Source organism: Manis javanica, chromosome 1, assembly GCF_040802235.1.
Source record: "Manis javanica isolate MJ-LG chromosome 1, MJ_LKY, whole genome shotgun sequence".
Classification (NCBI taxonomy): Eukaryota; Metazoa; Chordata; class Mammalia; order Pholidota; family Manidae; genus Manis; species Manis javanica.
Window position 1 is genome coordinate 76,329,854 of NC_133156.1, and position 20,370 is coordinate 76,350,223.

Here is a 20,370-nt window from a genome sequence, read left to right on the forward strand (position 1 = left end):
ATGTATATATATATGTAAATGTGTGTGTATACGTATGTGTGTATGTATAAATTGTGTAATATGCTTAGTTCAGACCGAAATAATAGGTGTAGTTCAACAAGATGAGTATTAACAAATACAAGTCAAAAGTCTTGCCTGGGTACTAAACAGTGATGTCTTGCTTTAACAGTAGAAAATACAGAAAAGATTTGAGGGTTTGAATCAAGTTTAAGCTCTATGAGAGTGAATTATATATATATTGTAGGGGGCTTATATATATATATATATATATATATATATATATATATCTACCTTTTGAACTTGAGGTATGAATTCACTTTGGAAGATATTCTTTACAGAAGGACGTAGACAAACTAACTGGAATATATTCTCAAGTGGGATATCTGATGTTTTAAAATCAAGTCAGTTGAGAAGAGTACAAGGAAATAATACTAGCAATAACAGTAGCAACTAAAATTTATTGAGCCTTGTCACGTGTCAAACATGACCCTATGTGTGGCACAAGGATTATCACAATTAATCTCATGACCTAATTAGGTATTGTTGTCACCTGGACTTTACAATGGACAACTGAGATACAGAGTGGTTAGGCAACTTGTCGACATGAACAAGTTGGGAAGACACTGTGACAACTGCTTATACTGCTTCTGCTTGCACTCTGCTGCAGCAAAATGGACTCCACATGCTGCCAGCTAACTGAGTTTCAGTGACAAATGTTAGGCAAGACCATCTGATTGGTGTGAGCTAAGTAACATCTTCAACCCTCGCTGCAAGGCCTAGAGGGCCTAGAAATGGCACTTTGACCATTATGGCTTCTCTAGTTCAGGAAGGGACACTAGAAGGTAGTTAGAATAGTTGCTCAGCAAGCCACCCACACAAACCAGTGCAGGAAGGCAGGTAACGAACATTAGCCAGATACTTCCTAAGTGACAGATGCCCCCACTTCACACCCATTATTTCATTTAAACTTGAAAATTGCTACAGAGGCAAATCATAGAAGAGATAAAAGCTACAGAGCATTTCCCAAAAATTATAATTGCAAAAAAGTAGATCAGAATATTGCTGTTGAAGTGGTGATTTCTCCATCACTGGAACTGTGGAAGCAGAGCCTGAATGACTGCCTGGTTGCAGAGAGGATCCAAGTGCTAGGTGAGCTTTTGAACTTGGTCTCCAAGGCTTTTTTCCCAGCCCTCAGAATCTGAGGCCCTACAGTTAGTGCCACGATGATTAACAGGCTCCTGAACGAGTAGATATTTTGTAGAAGAGAAATAAAAAGACAAAGTATTCTGAAGACCAAAGCTTGACACATGACAATTTTCAGTTTTATTGCCTAAAAATATAAAAAGGTTTAATCACTGAATATAGTACTTAATTTTTTTAAGTCCAAAGAATTTTATTCCACTGGAAAAGATTTCTCCAGCTAATTAATTTACCTGTAGGGAAGATTATCTAAAACCTCATGCTTTTGTGTGGGAAGTCTAATTGAATATGTATTTATGGCAGGTCCTAAACTATCTACAAGAGCTTCCCAAAACAAAGGAGCTCATAATAAATTTTTTATACTTATTTTAGACCAAATAACTTGTTTTTCTAATCTTGTAACAAGTCACTTGTTTATAGTTTCTATAGTCAATATTAACTGAAAATTAAATCTTTAAATGTTTTTACCATAACTTATCTAAACTCTTAAAAGCTTAGACATAATTTCATCATTTTAGTCGCTCCTCAACATATAGATTCTATAGTCTCCCTTTCCTTTCTTTTCCAGGTTTTTATCTGTCTAATTTTGTTTCCTGTTCTTCTGTCATGAATTTGGAGCTTCCCAGCATATGCCAAGACAGTTTGAATTTGAGGACTCAGGAATGTATCTAGTCATACACAATTCTATAAATATTCTTTACATCTAGTTCTAGATTCCAAGGGAAATAAACTCATATTTACATTGAGTTTTATTCCCATTGCTTTTAGTCATAGCTCCCAAAGTATAGTCTGAGAACCTCTGGGCGTCCCTAGGACCCTTTCAGGGATCTGTAAAGTCAAAATTATTTTCATAATAATACTAAGATGTTATTTGCCGTTTTCACTCTCATTCTCTCATGAAAGTACGATAGAATTTTTCAAAGGCTACATAATATTTGATTACTCTGAGGTTAACATGTCAGATTTATTGTTATTTTTAAATGTTACATATTTATTAATATATTTTGAATATATTTCTAGCATATGTTATTGTTTTTGAATAATTTTTAAGTATCTAAAGACAAAGATGTCTAATAACTTTGGTATAGGGCAGTGATTCTCATTTGGGGGACGGCAGTGTTGCCCTCTTGGGCATTTTAGAGATTTGTGGGGGAGGGAATTTAGTTGCCACAGTGGTTGGGGAGTACTACTGGTATTTGGTGGGAAGGGGTTAGAGATGCTAAATGTCCTACTAAGCCTTAGACAATCTTAGATAGTAAAAATCATCCCATGTCTTTCATGACTAAATATAGACATTGGTACAGGTTTTAAATCTGTTTTATGATCATCTGAGCCTAGATTGCATCCTGAAATACATAATATTTACTCTAGTCTTGCAAATGGCTGCCACTGTGCATAGTAAATACTTAGGAGAGCCTCTGAGCCTTCCCGATCTGCTTTCCCATTACTTCTCTGACATGGTCTATTGTTTTTCCATTTGCTTACTGTGCCCCATTATCAGGGTTCTTGAGCACACCGGGCTTTTGCTCTAGCTCTTCTCTCTGTCTGGCACACTTTTTTCCAGCCAACTCCTTCATTTCCTTCAGTCCTTGGCTTACGTCTCGCCTTCTCACAGAGGCCTACTTCAGTCACCCCAATTAACTGTACAGACTGGATCCCTCCCAACAAGCTTCAAACCCTTTAATCTGCTCTGTTTTTTACCATTAACATGTATTACTCTCCACATACAATATCATCTACTTATTAATTAGTTAATAGTTCAATATTGATTATTTTTCTCCTCCAACCCCACTGCAAGTAAACTCCAAGGGAGCAGGAACCTTCCCATTTTTGTTCATGTGGCCTGGCACATAGTAGGCACTTGATATATATTGTCTGAGTAAATCAATATATGAATGATTTTATTGTAAACAGTTTTCTGTTTAGTCCTCCTTTATGATAGCATTAAGGTATTATATTAAATTTTGAAATCATATATGGGTCAATTTTATTTCAGAATAGAAAGGAGGCCATTACAAAATCTTCAATATAAAAAAAGATGTATTAGATAAAATGGGCTGAGAGCCACAACTCTAGGGGGCCAATTTTCCTGCCACACTGAAACCTGCTTCATGACTTAGTGAGAAAAGAGAAGCCCTATTATTATTACTTAGTCTCAGAATTAGACCCAGTGGGAACCTAGTGAAGAGTGTCACTTAACATAATTCTACCAACCAGATGTTTAAAATATATTTAGGTCAGTTGATGAAAAAGGCTAAGGTCAAAGCCCCATCTCCAGTGATAACGGAGAACTGGAAGATGTCTCCAACAGACACTGCTTTTTGTCTTAGTGGATACTATGGAATTCCCTCTATTATGTATGTCATGATTTAAATTCCAGTTTGTAGAAAGGACAGATGGCAACCTTAATTATAATTTTAAAAATATTGACAGTATAGCCATTTTGAACTGTGGCACCTGAGGAAATTAAGCCAAGGAGCTCAATTTGTGCAAGGTAGGCCCAAAATAAATGGCCCTCTTGGATATGAATTACTTTCCTTGCTATTGAAAGCCTTCTGTGTTTTCCGACACACCACAACAAAGACGTGGTCACTGGGTCTGGTCTTCCCTACACACGTTTTTGTAACACGTTACATCCAGCAAACTGTGCTACTTGTCAGCAGTAAAATGACTGCACAAAACCCACCACTGATGTGTTGTTATTGACTTTCTGTTCTGGGAGCAGGAATATCATTCAGTATCTGTTGAGTGACTTCAATGCTCAAAACAGTAGCATGCACTGAAGTCATCAGTGCCCACAAAACAGGTAGCCAGCAAGCAGGGGTGGCATTCCACAGTTCTTTATAACGATGTCAATGTTGTAACCTCACAAAGCAGTGGTGAGGAGTGGAAGAGGATTAGCCAGTTAGCACACCCTACTTAATCCTCAGTACCGTCTTGAAGAGTGCCAAAAAAGATGCCCTCTGGAGACAATTCTGATGTTTGTTTTTACTGGTGTAGGAATGGCTTTTTTTTACCATAAGAGTAACTGAGATAATAGAGTATATGCTTTAAAATGTTATTTATTTTTATGAGTTAAGGTAAAAGAGTCTCTTTCTAATTTTAATTCCCTTGGGAGATTTTTCTTTTTATAAAAATCCATAAAAAAGAAATAGACCCTAATATGTAAATAGAGTATGGATAAATGCACCAATCATAACATAATAATTTTAAGTATCTACTTCACAGTTGTTATTGAACATATATCTAAGTTTCTGTGTTAAGACCCTACTAAAGGGATAAACAAAAAGATCTAAGCTAAATATTCTTTATCATAAATTGTTAAGATCTTCTTTTTATGTAATTGTGCTCCACTTCTAAAATTCCTGGTGATGGAGATCTGTAATCACCATAGATCACCAGGGTCATCTCCACTTGGAAAAAGTCTTCACTTCCATTTCTCCTTCCTGTTCTAGCGCTGGAGAATGATATGCGTCCTTCTCGCTGCTCCCATCACACCTTTCACCTACCTTTCTTACAGCACTTACAACCCTGCACCATAATTGTGTGTTACATGTCCATCGTGCCACTAAATTGTACGTGCCTTGAGAGCTGGACTACATCTTAATCATACTTACAATTCTGGGGTGAGAAGAGCAGATATTCAGTAAGTAATGAATGTTCAAAAAGTATTCCTATTTCTCTATTTTTCTTCTTATAAAAATCCATACAAATTGTCAGTGTGGAAAATTGCCATGTTCTCAAGTAAGGCTAAGATTCTCTTCTTGCTGTCGTGGCAGTTAATGCAATCAACCTCACTGCCCCACCCCGTCCTCACCCAGTGCTAATGCAATTTCTCTATTGGATCCAAACCAAAATCTCCAGTTTCTTGCACTGCAAAGGAGAGGCTTAGGCACCTTTTAAGTCAAAATAGTGAAAGTTAAGGAAGAGCCAGTTGGTAGCCACAGATCTGCTTTAGTCTTAAGACAAGAATGAGTGAGAGAGAGAGAGAGAGAGAGAGAGAGACCAGAGGTTATATAATCTGTGTTCCCATACATATAGGCTCTTTAGCCAAAAATTATCAGAAACAAAATACACCTGAACTTTGGGTGCTGCGTTCGTTTCTTGTATGTCTAGCCATATAGTTCTGAACAAAATCATTACAGGGGAGGGTTTTGTATCGCCCTCTAGAGCTTTTCAGAACAGCATGCCCTTTATAGACATCAACATTGCATCCTCTAATCAACCCACTTCTCAGATACTCTCAGTAAGCACAGCAGCATATCACAGGGTCTAACTGGAATGGTAAGAGGATGAAAAGAAGGAATCATTAAGGAGATAATCAGTGGTTAGGTCCATCACTGGTATTTCTGTAACTGTTTTCGTTTGTTTAAGTGGCACATAATCAAGGCTGCAAAATTTAGGAACTGAAAAGCCAGTCATTTAAGCATCATTTGTGAACCAGATAAGCACATTAACTATGTGTAGCCACTTCTTTAAAATAAAACTATAGTGTATGCTCTTTAGTAGTAAGTTCACAGAATTTGATGTTGTATGTTTACTGTTGTTTTGGTTGAAAGTGCTGTTAATTTTTAATTGCTCTTGAATCATGCAGTGGCAGAAAGATAGTTTCTAAATTAGTAAAAAATAACATAGTTGGTACTCATTACTGTAACTGTAGATACATAACTTTTTAGAAGGAAAAGATGAATAGAAGTTAAGTATCAAATTGCTTGCTCTCTCCTTAGTCTCAGTTTTCCTTTTGCTAGATTATTTTTTTCCAGACTTAGAGATACCTAGTCTGAGCATTTTGTTGAATGCTTCCTGTCATTGGGGAAAAAACACCGACTTGGCTAAGTTCAGAGACTTGTTTTCCATCTCCAAATAATAATATCAGGCATAACAGATTGTTTAGTATTGACATCTGCAAATCCGGTTGGTTCTACCGTCAAACTATATCCAGAGTCCAACCATTTTCCATCACCAGGATTGTTACAATATCCTAACTCTTCTTGCTACTTCCTCCAACGCTGTCTCTCTACCTTATTCTCCAAAGAGCAGCCTTTAGATCATGTCACACCTCAACTCAAATCCCTTGAAAAGCTTCCTCTAGCTCTTAGAGTGAAAGCCAGGTCCTACAAGAGACCTACCACCCTCCCCATGCCCTTCTGACTATACCATCTAATGCGCTCCCCCAACCCCCAAACCATTCGTCCAGTCATTCTTGCTTCCTGGATATTCCTAGGAACACCAGGCAGAGACATTTCTCTGACATTTCTGTGACCTGTTCCTTCAGGTAGCTTGCTCCCTGGCCTTTTTCATTTGTTTCCCCGTGTGTCACTTTTCAGTAAGACCTTCTCTGGCCAGCCCTTTTAAAAATTGCACAGACACACCAGCACTCCCCATCACCCTTCTCATCTTTATTTTCTCCATAGTACTCAGCCACTTTCTAAAATACTATAAAATGTTTCTATTCGTTGCCGGTGCCCTTCATCAATGTAACTTCCATGAAGTCAGATTTTTTTTATGAATTATGTTCTGCACTTATATCTCCTTAACACATAGAATACTGCCTGGCATGTGGTAAGTCGTAAATATTTATTGAATGAATGAATCTGTAGTTAAAACATTAGCCAGTTCTTCCTGTATGTGACCTACTAAGATATGGCACAGTTATTGGGAAAGGTTTTGCCTAGTGGCTCACATTTAAATATGCTTAATTAAAGGGAGCAGGGGCCATAGGTTAGAGCAAGTTAAGGTCAGATCTAGGTTTGAATAATAGCTCCACTACTTACAACTTGTGTGACCTGCTGAGTTATATAATCTTCCAGCCTCAGTTTTCTCATCTGTAATATGGGGATAGTAAAAGTCGCTTTCTCATGGAATAATCATAACATTTTTTGAGCAAATGGGCAAAAATCATAATGTTGCATTTATAATAAAAACTCAGTAAATGTGTAAGATTATTATAATAAATAATATGATTTTTGTTAAGGTTTTTGGTAAAATATTTTATAAATGCTTACTCTTTTGACCACAAAATTTAGCTCAAGATATGCATTGTTTTGTTTATTTTTGTGTTTAATCTCAGATTGCTCAGCCTCTGAAGGTTAGGCCTTTCTCCTCAGACCACTGGCCTCTCACTTTGAACTTCAGCACCTTGTCCAGAGCTCTTAGAAACACATGGAGTATTTGAGGATTTGAAAGATGTGGTGTAGTTCAAGTGAGGGGCAAAGGTGTTAAGATTGGAGATGAGGCTTAAATGTTATATTCCATACCATATGATGTAGATTTTAACCTGTAGGCTCTGGGAAGATATCAAAGGTGTTAAACTTGAGAATAAGGTTTCCAGAAAGTATAAAATGACAGAATTTACATGGGTTGATTCACGTCACTGACCACAGTTCAGTCTTTAATATGACTATAAGCACATTAAGAATCATACATTTCAAATTAGGAAATTTCAGCATAAATTAAATCCATGTTAAATAGTTCATCTTAGGCAAAAGTCTCTTTTTTTTTTTAATCAAAGCACCATTACATTCCACATAGTGTCTAACGTGGTCTCTTAAAGATTATATTGCTTACCCATTTCAAATTAATTATTAGACAGGAGGATATTTTTGCCCATAATTGTATGCCATTGGAATTTAGAATAGCAAAATAACTGAGCACTGGCGTCAAAGGGTGATCAAACTGTTTTTGGTGTGGAAATGTCTTTAGCCCTTTCATATCTTTATTCTAATAGAAAAGAGTGACTGAGAGAATAAGTAATATGGTGATAGATGGCTGATGTTGGTTTTTCCAGGAATGGTGTTGAGAAATAATTAACTAAATGCTAAGAGAATACAGATAGTCTTTGCCTCATAGGGTTTGAGAAATGTATTCATTTCTTAACAAGATATGGAAAGTGTTAAACATTAAGAACAGATTTTGTTTCTAAGATCTTTCAGCCAATCGCTGACTCCTGGTTGGTTTTTTTTTTGTCGCTGACTAAAGATGCAGGAACAAAGAAGGTGATTTAAGAGACTTTCCATGGGGTTGGTTAAAAGTATGGAAAAACCTCTTACACACTGAATATAATTCCTTATGGGGAAAAAAATTCAGTGAGGATTTTCATCCTCTGCTTATAGAAGTTAAAGTAAATTGTTCCCCCATAGAAAATGGTCCCTGGGAGGTTGTTCTTGTGTTTGGCTATTGGTGAAGTGGTGCAACTTTGACTGAAACTATTAGACATTGTTGATCATTTGAGGGCAAATAAAATCAAGTGAATCGGAATGTAATAGTAATGCAAATAAAGCTGGTGAAAACAAAGGAACAAAAATGCCAAAAAGCGCTATCTTTATATAGGGTTGTTTCTGCTAAATTAAGATAAATATGAATGTACATGCATATGAGAAAAATTAAAAGGAGGTCTCAGTAAGAGTATCTGAGTTACACTTTTTTTAAGGGAATGTTTCCAAAGCTAATCATTTAATCTAAAGTTCTGTCTAAAGTGAAGGTGAAGAAATTACTCTTTTGACATGGAATTCTGTCATAAATATGGCTTTAGTTTTCTCTCTGGCTGTTATAGGTAGATATGTTTTACCTCTTCAACCTTCTTATAAGCTATTTGAGGTTGTAGTTTATATCCTCTGTTCTTTTGTTCACATAATAGTACTCAACACAAATCTAGCTGAAAAGAAAACAGTATGAGTGGGGTGAAATAGGTGAAGGGGATAAAGAAGAACAAACTTTCATTCATAAAATAAGCCATAGGGATGAAAAGTACAGCATAGGGAATATAGTCAATAATATTGTAATAACTTTGTATGGGGACAGATGGTAACTACAGTAACCATGGTGAGCATTTCATTAGACATATAATTGTTGAATCACTATTTTGTATACCTGAAACAAATATAGTATTTTATGTTAAGTACAGTTCAAAAAAAAATCAAAAAAAGAACAAGGCTTTGAAAATAATCTACCTTTTATACTTATAGCTGAATTCTATAGAAGAAAATAAAGTTGAAGTAGCAGATAAAACCTATTACAGTGTATTTTGATTAACAAAATGTTCTTTTTTGAATACTATTTTCCATGTGTGTATGACTTTGTAAGTGGGAATAGCAGCAGGTAGGGCAAGAGAACTGAAGAAGGTGGGGGAGAAAAGGTACTACAGATCCTAAGCCAGAGGTTAAAAAATTTACCAGACCTCACAGACGTTCAATTCTCTATTCCTTATTGAAAATTTTTCCTAGGACCCAAAATTGAGAAGACTACCATAAAGTTAAATTATGCAATTATCCTGCAGTGTATGAGGCCACTGAACTAACACACACATATTAAATCTCTTTTTTAATATAAAATTAATAAATTAAAGGTGAGCCAAATTTTGTACAGCTCATTTTAAGAATTACAATATGGAAAGTAAATACAGTGCTGTGTGGGAATACACAGCCTATCTGTCACTGATAGCTAATGAATTCCTCCCTATTAAAATTTAATTGAAAATCTGCAGTGATATTTAAGCTTCCACAGAAGTGTAAACTACTGTGACTACAATTCACAATGCATTTAAAACAATTATTCTTTATCATTAAAGTTAATAATATGCACATTAACCTCTTATGTAGTCTAAATCAATATTGTAGTTTAAAAGATATGACCTCTGGACAGCTTTGTCTAAATATTGATTTCATTGTCATTTGTATAAGGTATCAAACAAATTACATGTTGCACTAATATCATTAATGTTGCCCCCTTAGAGTCTCTGGTTTTATGGCTCTCGTAATACAGGACATGACATTACAAAATATTAAGGACATCACAAAATGTAATTGCCAAACGGACAAGATTTGACAATGGCAGAACAGAGTCATTGTAAACAGATGATAACTTACAAATCCTTTACTCTCAGTGAACAGAAAAAAATAACGGCTTTTTAACAAGATCTTTGGAATTTTTCTCTCTCAGAGGGTCTAATTTTACCTTCTTGTAATGCCCTAGATGCTGCAGGAAAAAAATCTAAAGTCAGATTAAAATGTAATTCTGCAATATAGGAATTTTCCCAAAATAAGCTTGTTTAGAAATTTCTGTTACGCGTTACTAGCAAGTCAGATGAGTTGGAAAATAGATGCCTACATGGAAAGGGCCCGAACCTTTCAAATGGTCATTATTAAACTAAATAAAAACTGATTTAGGGATGGACATGCATCACATTTTCTCTCATAATTGGCAATTATTTTTGTAAAAAAAAATCTCAAATGGAAATACTAGCTATATAATTTGTTCTCTTTTACGTTTTTGGGTTCTAAATTGCTATGAATTCACAACATCCATATTGTTAACATCATCCAGTTACATCTAACTCTATTTTGATGTTGTTTTTTATTTATTAAAATTTTACTTTACCTTTCATTTTCTATAAGACTTTTTAGAAAAGAGATGGGTCATGATTATGTCACTGCAGACTGTAGGAGTCATTTATACTAAAAATGTTCCCCCAAAATCTCTTGTAGGTAAAAGTGACCCATTTTGTGTAGTTGAACTGAACAATGATAGACTGCTAACACATACCGTCTACAAAAATCTGAATCCTGAGTGGAACAAAGTCTTCACATTGTAAGTATTCATTACCTTGAGCTCATTGCAAAAATGGTGCTATGTGACATTTATTTTTGAGATTTTGTGTGTGTTTATTCTTAACTGATTAACACCTCAATGCATTTGGCCTGCCTTTGCTAGCAACAGTGAATATCATAATTGCATTATCTTCCTGATAATGAAACACGCAGAAAGAGTATGCCATTTTTCTTTGTTTTCACAAATATTTTTTAAAACTTATTTTTATATCATTTGACTAAGGATTTTACTTCCATTAATTGAATTGCCATACTGCTTCATCCTTTTATACTTTCTACTGAAAATCACCCCAGTTGCATTGACACCAAGGAGGACAAAGCTCTATTTGTTCCATTGCTCAAATCAGCAAACAATCTGGTCTTGAATTCGGCAGATGCTTTAGTTTTGGTTTGTTGCATTTTAGCACAATAAGAATATTAAGTATTGTCCTAGTTACCGAAACACCATTTCAGTTAATTTTCCTTTTGTTTTAAAAACTTTTGTAAATCTTTTCCATCATGCACTGTAAAAGTTGTCAATGCTACACTATAGTATCTCCTAGATTCGTCTTTTCATTTTTTTTTTTTTCTAAACTGGGCATTACAAATGAACTCTGAACAAAGGAAAACTCTCCAAACAGAAGTACTTCTTAAAAGTTTTCTAACATAGTTTTTTTTTATATGAAAAACTGCTAAATTCCTCATTAATTTCTTATAATGTCTCTGCTTAAGAGCCAGTAACTAATCAGATTTAATTATCTGACCGATTTATCTTTAAGGAATCCTACATTTTTATAAGAGATGAAAGCCTGGTCAGGAGACTTGCACTCCTAAGAAGGTTGTGGAGAGTGTTTTTCTCTGGAATGCATAATTGAATGAATAGGTTTGATTATTATCAAAGCCATTAATTGATTGCGCCCTGATAAAGCCTCTTCTCACATGTGGTCGCAGTCTTTCTGTAATGATTATATTCATTTTTTGTTTTCTCTTAATTCACGTTTTCTTGGTAAACAGTTTGATGAAAGAATAATGCTGTCAACAATTGGGGTTTATTTTTCTAGAAACAAAATATGAAGAGCTCACACAGTTGTTTATTAACATATGTTGTCTTTAGAACATAATGGAACACTACTTCATTTCTAAATCCATAGCTATCAGTGTTACATTTTCTCCATTCTGGTTAATTTTTATTGTAAAACTAATAGAAATAAGTATATATTTTGGTAAACAAAAATGAGATATCCTATTACTACAAAAAAGAAAAATTATATAAAGTATACTGAGACTTTTGCTGGTATCAAAGCTGAGGGTGATAAAAAGATAGGAATTATTGATATAATGAGAAGAAGGAAAAGTCTCAAAAAACATCAGTGCCTCTTATTGGTGGATTTTTTTTTTTTTTTGTAACTGATTCTGTGCCCGTCCAGGTAGAAAATTTTATTTCATTAAAAAATTATAACTTGAAATTACAGGGTTGTTCAAAGTTCCCGATAATAGAATCATCACTGTAGTCTGCTAAGGTGCATTATGGGAAATTCTGTCAGATACCAAGCTACCTTACGTATGTGTGTATTCAAGCAACATACATGAAAACACACACACACAGTCAGCTGGAGCTATCTAAATTTTCAAAAGCATTTTTGTTCTTGTTCCCCACTGATGAAGTCTTTTTTTCTCACGTATATTTGTTATGCAGCAACATTAAAGATATCCATTCAGTTCTTGAAGTGACAGTTTATGATGAAGATCGGGATCGAAGTGCTGACTTTCTGGGCAAAGTTGCTATACCACTGCTGTCTGTAAGTTTTATTCACCTGACACACTGCTCTGTGTTGCTTTTGCTCAAGTTACAAAAAAAAAAATCCTCAGCTCTATATCTGTCATTTCTCAACCAAGGTCTGTAATAAGAACACTAAAAATTTTAACATACTCAATTCACGGCCATGTTGAATCCCATGATAGTTAATTTTTCCTGACAGACTTGATCCTGGTAATGAACAGGTACTTGTCAGAATTGCCACAGTTGTTTTGGGTTCTCTGTCAGTTTCAGCAGCTGGGGGTCAAAGGTCACTGAGGGAGTGTATTCAGTGGAGACCGCGAGACAGACGGCTGTCATGTCCTTTTCCCGCAGATTCAAAATGGTGAACAGAAAGCCTACGTCTTGAAAAACAAGCAGCTGACAGGGCCAACAAAGGGGGTCATCTATCTTGAAATAGATGTGATTTTTAATGCTGTAAGTCTTAACTTTGGCTTTTTTGTACTGCTAAAGAGTTCAGTTTCATGAAAGCTTTTGTTCCTGATTTGTAGAGAATTTCTGTCATTCCTCATTTTCTCTAAACCTTGATGTATCCTGGAGATTCTGCCTCTGCCTGGCACACGCACACTTTCTGTTATAGTTGGCGGCTGCTGCGGGGCTGTGCTCCAGCCACTGCCTGCCGGCGTAAGACATGGAAGCGCATGCATGTGCAACTGTATGCATTTATATTTTATGAGCACAGCAGCCAGGACTTTGAAACTTCAGAAATTATTGCAAATTGAACTGCGTGAAAACTTGTAAACAATTGTAATATATTAATCCATAACAGACACATATGTTGATGTATAGGTGAAAGCCAGCTTACGAACATTAATACCCAAAGAACAGAAGTACATTGAAGAGGAAAACAGACTCTCTAAACAGGTAAAAAGCAAGGCAAGATTAATCCCTCTGGTTAGACCTGATTATATCTGTAAAACATCTAGGTAAATTCAAATAAATTTTGGAGGCATGGAGGGGGGAAGACTATAGAATTTTTAATCATCTACTTATGTGAAATGGCTCTTTCTCTTTTTTCTTTCTTTTTCTCTCTTCTTTTCCTTAAAAGATCAAACAAGGACAATACCAAATTAATAAATTGGATAGGGGTGGTCAGAAAGGAAAGTGGATATTAGAGGTGCTCCATAGAAGGGGTATCTGTTCATGCATTAGCAAAAGAATGATCATTTTGAACATAAAATATTGTTTGATTGCCCTGGAATCTGTAAATGAGAACACCAAAAGCTGAGGTTCCAATATGTGTGTGGACCACCCACAGGTATGATGCAGGTGTCTGTAAAAGGGAGCTCAGCATAACGCTCTTCCCTCTAATCCACAAGAAAGGGGCTCCATCTTTTAAGAGAAACCTTCCTGTTTATTAGATTTGGGCTATGAACTTTTAGAAGTGAAATTTTCTAGGTATTTTTACTGAAGAAAACAAAATCAGCAAATCTGATTTTTCTATCATAAATGAAATTTAATTTAGGCTAGATAGCTTGTAATAAGACCTGTAGTTTTAAATTCGATCTGATATCAAGTGAAGAAAGAGTACTAAGCTACTCCTTTAGAAAATGTTTACTTACCATTAACACAGTTAAAATGTATTTACAGTTAAAACATAAACTATGAAGTTTACAGAACTCATTTGTATTTGTTAAAATATTTAATAATAATTTTCTGTGCTATTAAAAGACTGAAAATATTTTTGTTTTGAATCCAATCAATTCACCATTAGGAGTAGGACCTTTGATTGTTTAAAGATAGTGCATGAGTTACAAATGCGGTATCTATCTAAATAGAAATACAGTTTACATTTTTCCACAATTATAGAGAAAAATAATTAAAGTCACTCCTAAAGGAAGGTGATCAGGGGCCAAAAGGAAAGCAAGTAGGAAGACTGCTAACTTTGCCTAAAGGAATTTCAGTTTTAACAACTTGCTAAACTGGTATGCATGTACATGCATCTATATTTACACACACACATACATTTTTTTTTCCATATGACCACAGTAAGCTTTACATTGTTACTTCATTAAAATAGCAGATCAGCATTGTATTATATTTGGAAATAGCAAAGTATTAACCTGCAGACATATTATTCTAATTATTAACACAACCGTGGGTAAATTTTTTGAACCATCATTTAGCATATTGACTATTCTTTTTATAGTTGTCATTGTGCCTTAGTTTAAAATTTTAAATTTAAATTATATCAACTTTCATATACCATTTTTAATAAAAGATTTTGCAAAGCACTTGGTTACCATAAAATTTCCCCTAACTCCAAAATAATGAAAAAGCACAGAGAAAATATAGATTAAATTTATTGTGGGAAAGAGGGAAATGGGGAGGGAGGGAGAAAGAACTAGCATGTGAGAAAGACAGGGAGAATGTGATAGTAAGAAAGGGAAAATCCTTCTAAAATAGTGAAAAACAATTGTTTTCTCTAATAAAGCAGTATTGACAGGTTTTTCTTTAAGATCCAAAATAAAAACATTCCAAATTATCCATTTCACTTTGAAATATCTTGAAATTAAAGCATTTAGAGAATCTTAAAACCACAATAAGACTTAAAAGTTAAATATATTCAAGGTTCGCATGTATGTAAGTAGCAAAAAATGTTTTTAATCTGTTGGATATATTTTTTTCTTTGCAACAGAGGTGGCCCAACCTACATGGTAGTATCATTTAAAATATATATATTTAGCTAAGAAATTGCTCTTATAATTCAGTTCTTTTCACTTTCTCCAGAGATACTTCTTTAACTTGTGAGCCAAATGACTTAGTGTTTTCTTACTTTATTAACTTTCCAAATCCTTATTAAATCACACTAAGCTTGAAGAATTCTGTAGCATATTTGATGGTTTTTAGTTTTGCAAACTCTAATAGTATTTTCATCTTCCTTACAGCTGCTCCTAAGAAACTTTGTCAGAATGAAGCGCTGTGTCATGGTGCTCGTAAACGCTGCATACTACGTTAATAGTTGCTTTGATTGGGACTCACCCCCTAGGAGCCTCGCTGCTTTTGTGGTATGATGATACTTTATTACTTACATTGTTAGTCATTCAATTCAGTAATCATAGCTGCGTGTTTCTGTGGCTATAGTAACAGTTTGTTGATGTGGCCATTTTAAAACTCCTATTTTAAGACTCAACTGGACAGATTTGCCGTGGGCAGAAACCTGATGGATTGTTCGAGGTCTGAGTCCAAGAATACATTTTTTCCCCCTCAGATTTCCGGAACGCAAGACATCTCAGCCAATGTATAATATTCTCTGCGACAGTTAAAAAGTAAAATTTTGCATATTGCATAATTCCAAATCCCAAGAGCAGAGCCAAGAAAAGTCCTTAGTGTTAAAAAAAATTAATAATGTTGACCATCCTCATTTTAATTTTATTCATTCTATAGATATTTTTCAAAATGTGAAAATCATCACAGTAGAATGTTAGTTGATAATACTTTAATATGTGAATCAATTGGAAGTGGATATGACCTATTTAAGAGATGTTCTATTATTTCTGAGATTTCTAGTTTTTAAAAAGGCACAAGTGAAAATTTGGTAGATTCAAATAATCCTCTAACAATCTTCATTTTGTAGCCTTTTACTTTGGTTCTTTAAAAACCGCTGATGAGACCAATTGCAGAGCTAGAAAATCCCCCAAAATTCTTTCCTCTGAGCTTTAGCTGGGATTTTCTACTCTCACATTATTTTTGCTTATTCAGGCTTTCGGTGTGAAGTTTGAGTGGAGTCCTTCTTTTGAAATTCTTTATTGTCATATTTGTTAAAATATGAGTACCTTATACTTCCTTATAGTTTAAGGAAGTATGACTTTAGCAGAGTATGACTTTATTCTGGGGGTTTACAAAAAGAGCCTTAATTATAGTAACAAATCAACATGTTAGTATTACTATTCAAATGTGTGTATGCACATCTGTTTAGTACTTGGAGCTCTGTCCTCCTCTCAGGCCATTTATGGGACTTTCATTAATGTCTGAGCACATGGAACAAAGAGTGTGTATGTCCCTTTGTGTTGTAAGTTACCAGAAAGTTAGGCAGCCTGCTTCCCATAGACATGTTGTTGTCTCCTTAAAGAAAGCAATTGTTATCATCAAGTTTTAGAAAAGAAAATCTGCCTCTTTCAATATTCTTTTATTCAGTTCTTTCACATAATAAATACATCAGGGTTAAGCAAACTTTATCAAGATTTTTCACTATCATAGAGGGATTTTGATGTTAATGTGGAAAAAAATGATATTGAGTTTCTATGTATATTTTATGCCATTACTTCCTGGGGTCCATTGGGTCTAGAGAGGCACAATAATATTCTGCAAAAAATGTCATGCTGCCATCTTTGATTCACTCCTTTCAAAGCCGCCTCCGACAGCTGTTTGTGAAATTTTGAAAACAGAGAAATCTGTATAATTATATCATTTGTCCAGCAACATTCATTTTGAACACTTTAACATAGCGTGTTATGTAAGTTCATAAACTTCATCTGGTTATTCATGTAAAATGAATTCAAGAAGGCAGACTTTTTTCACAATTTCCTTCTGATTTACAAAACAAATCAGGCACTGAAATTCTGAGAAACTTAGGTATATGGACATGATAATACTTGAGATTTCACTGTAAGGGAATCAAAATTCACTATGGAAAAAATATAGTAATATTTCTCATAGCTGGTAGTCAGTTCCTAACAGACTTGGTCCTACTAAACACAAGCTGAATGCAAGATGCTTGCAAAAGAGGGGAGGAGGCCAAAATAAAGGCAGGGAAAGGGACAGTTAGCCCTGATGGTGACAGAAAGGCCACAGACTGCAGTGTGAATATACACAAGGGGTACGTTTGAGAAGAAACAATACTATGAACTATTTTGCTGAATAAAAGCAGCACTGGATTATATTCTGTTGATGTGATTAAAATGACAAATAATACCACCAAAAGTCATTTATCCAGACCTGAATTGGGGGTTCCATGAGCACAGGAGCCCAGCCCTTTTCACCTAGTACTCTAGCATCACCTGCAGAGCACCTGGCACCTTGTAGGCTCCCCCTATAAATGGCTGTCTGCATTGATAGACCAACCAATGAACCAGTCAATCAGTCTGAAAATTTTTCCTACATGGAAAAACTCTCTTTTCAGTGATGTCAGATAAATAAGGGATGGTTATAATGAAGCTAGTTATTAAATGATTAGACATAGCCTAATGCTTTGTAACAATTTTCCTTAGACCTTGCATTTAAATTCCAAACTTTTTCTTAATCCTCTATCACTCATTTATTTTAACCTCAGATGAAATTCTAATATGAAAAGATCTTATATAGTATATATAAGTAACAACTTATACAATAGTAGCAACTAATAAGTATTAAGCTTTTACGTGCCAGGGAACTGTTTTTCAGGTACTGATACACTAAAGCACTAGTACTTTTCCTGAATCAATTAATTTAATACTCTCAACAAACTTATGATGAGGTAGACACTATTATTTTCCCAAAATAAAAGGAAGAACTTGAGGCCCAGCAAAGTTTAGAACCTTACCCAAAGCCACACAGCAGGTAGTATTTTCTTTCTAAAGGAGATTTTTAAATATATATTTTGTTATCTAAACATAACAATTCAGAAAACAACTATTGTAGCATTTTTATTCCTCTTGTAGATATTAAATGATGTATTTAAAAACAGAATGTTTCAAAGATTCCATTGCATAACCAGAGCCATTTTAGGCCAGTTTATTGAAAAGAACTGCTTCCCATTAGGAGAAGCATATAGGCAGCACCCCATTGTTACAAACATATTGTTCCCATCATTCCCTGTTGATGGATCACGGGTCTATTATTATAATATTGGTTCCACTTGGCCCACTTTTTCATAAATGCAGCTGCCTTTTGGAGCCCATGCATTTATACTATTATGCAACTTGGTGTGAGGCCCAGATCAGTAAACTTTATAATGTTTAAGTGCCTTTTTTCTATTTCATTTTATTTTTCTTCTCCAATTTGCTATCCAAAAATAAATATAGAATAATGAAATCAAATGGAAAAACATCATTTTCTTGTCCTGATATCAATTAAAGTGTTGAGCACAAGAAATGCAGGGTGAGAGCTGCTCCGGCCTCTTAGCAGTGGCTGTGTGCTCTGGGGAAGATTCGGAGCTGGCTGAGGATATTAGAAGCTGAAATCGGTGTGGACGGTGATGGATAAAATATAAGCAAACACGTTCCTGGGAATGCCCTTGTTTTTATGTGCTATGAATTTTTTAATTAGGTTTTTAAATTTTACTATGAGTATTGTATGCCTAAGAGCAAACCCAGACGAATGTGGTGCAGAAGGCACTGCTTGTCTTTTGGAATCATCTATTGTAGATGTGGAAATGTCTCATAAATTGGGCCTAATTTTCATCAGGCTCTTGACCAGACATTTGTGTTCTTGTGGATGTCAGTGGGTGCAAAATGGAAAAAAAAGAGTGCGCATTCTCTTTTTCTCTTCGTTACTGTCATTTCTCACTGTAATGAGCACAAAAATAATTGGACAACTGAGCTATCAGTGAAAGGACATACTTCAGTGTGCGTCAAAGAATTATTTTACAGGACAAACTTTAATCTTTAAATGTGATTGTAGATAATTTGTGATACCATCTGTCCGTTTGGAATTGTTTTAGCCTTTTCTGTCGTTATACAGTAAGTGCCGCTGTGTTTAACATTAACATTTGATATTTTACACATTTAATTTCTGTTCTGCTGTATGGTCCTTAGGGAATGGAGCGCTAGTGCTACATGAGAGAGACAAAGTATTGATCAGTTAACATTTCAGCTACATTTATGTATGTCGCAAAATTAATGAAAATGCCAGACAAAAATGTCAGAGTGCACAAAAAGGTAGAATTTAAATTTGGTAGTTTAATGAAAAGTTTAAGATGTGCATTATCAAGAATGTCCTCTTGCCTTTAAAGTATAATTCCTAACAGAATAACTACAGGGAGACACATATTTTACTTAGAGGAGCAATGAACATGAATTATGAAGGCATGTCTACTCCTCAAAGTACCTTGTGTTCCAAACTGCTGTTTGAATGCTTAACTGTTACTCATAAAATACATTTGTTTCTGCTCAATCTGGAGGGCTACTAGCTTCAACTCTCTGTATTGACCAGCCCATGAGGCAGGCTTCCTGCTGAGATTCTCCCCCTAGGTTTTCCTTGGTATCCCTGTGTTCCTTTTGTGTCAAAACTGAGAATTCCCTCCCTCTACAGCAATTCATCGAAGCCACTCTGGTTCATTTCTCGTTCCTTTCTGGGTCCTTTTCAAATGCCTGGTTTTCCTTTGCTTCCAGATAATTTGTGCTCTACTTTCATTCAATCCCTGTTTTAGTACAGGATCACACTCAGGACAACAGCTACTCTCAGAAAAGCTAGGCCAGTATGCTGGGAAAGAGAAAAACAGAGATGACGTATACAAAGAATAACACGAGGCAACTCTGTGTAGCCAAATTGTTTTTTAAAAATGGTGGAAGTACAAGCAAAGGAGGAGGAACCGAACTTGCAGGTGGTAGGAGTGCGATCCCGTGATCTGCAGGCAGTAGGCTCTGGAAGACACCTTACCGAGCACTCTCTGAGTAAAAAGCCTGCTGCTATTAAACAACATACGGATTTTTCTAAAAGTTGTTACAAACAGTAAGGACATTCTAAGTGTTCAGATTACTGAACAGTATAGGGTGATTGTCCTGGGCATATAGAAGGTCACTTTAAGATTCCAACAGAAATTTCTGTTTTAAAAACTTTAAAGATATCAAT

The 20,370-nt window shown here is 35.2% G+C and overlaps 1 protein-coding gene across 25 annotated transcripts in view; it reads left to right on the plus strand.

The window, feature by feature from the left end:
* The window catches only part of MCTP1 (multiple C2 and transmembrane domain containing 1), a 514,406-nt gene that overhangs the window by 354,723 nt on the left and 139,313 nt on the right, over nucleotides 1-20,370 (plus strand). For 23 of the 25 annotated variants that reach the window (XR_012130151.1, XR_012130150.1, XR_012130148.1 and 20 more), the window contains 5 exons: nucleotides 10,683-10,785; nucleotides 12,481-12,583; nucleotides 12,916-13,017; nucleotides 13,390-13,464; nucleotides 15,489-15,608. Coding sequence is in view for 22 of the 25 variants with exons in the window: in XM_073233821.1 (XP_073089922.1) it covers nucleotides 10,683-10,785; nucleotides 12,481-12,583; nucleotides 12,916-13,017; nucleotides 13,390-13,464; nucleotides 15,489-15,608 (503 nt within the window). In the remaining 3 variants the exon portion in view is untranslated. Of the gene's footprint in view, nucleotides 1-10,682; nucleotides 10,786-12,480; nucleotides 12,584-12,915; nucleotides 13,018-13,389; nucleotides 13,465-15,488; nucleotides 15,615-20,370 lie in introns of those variants that run through there. The other 2 variants (XM_073233902.1, XM_073233837.1) reach the window with 2 other exon arrangements.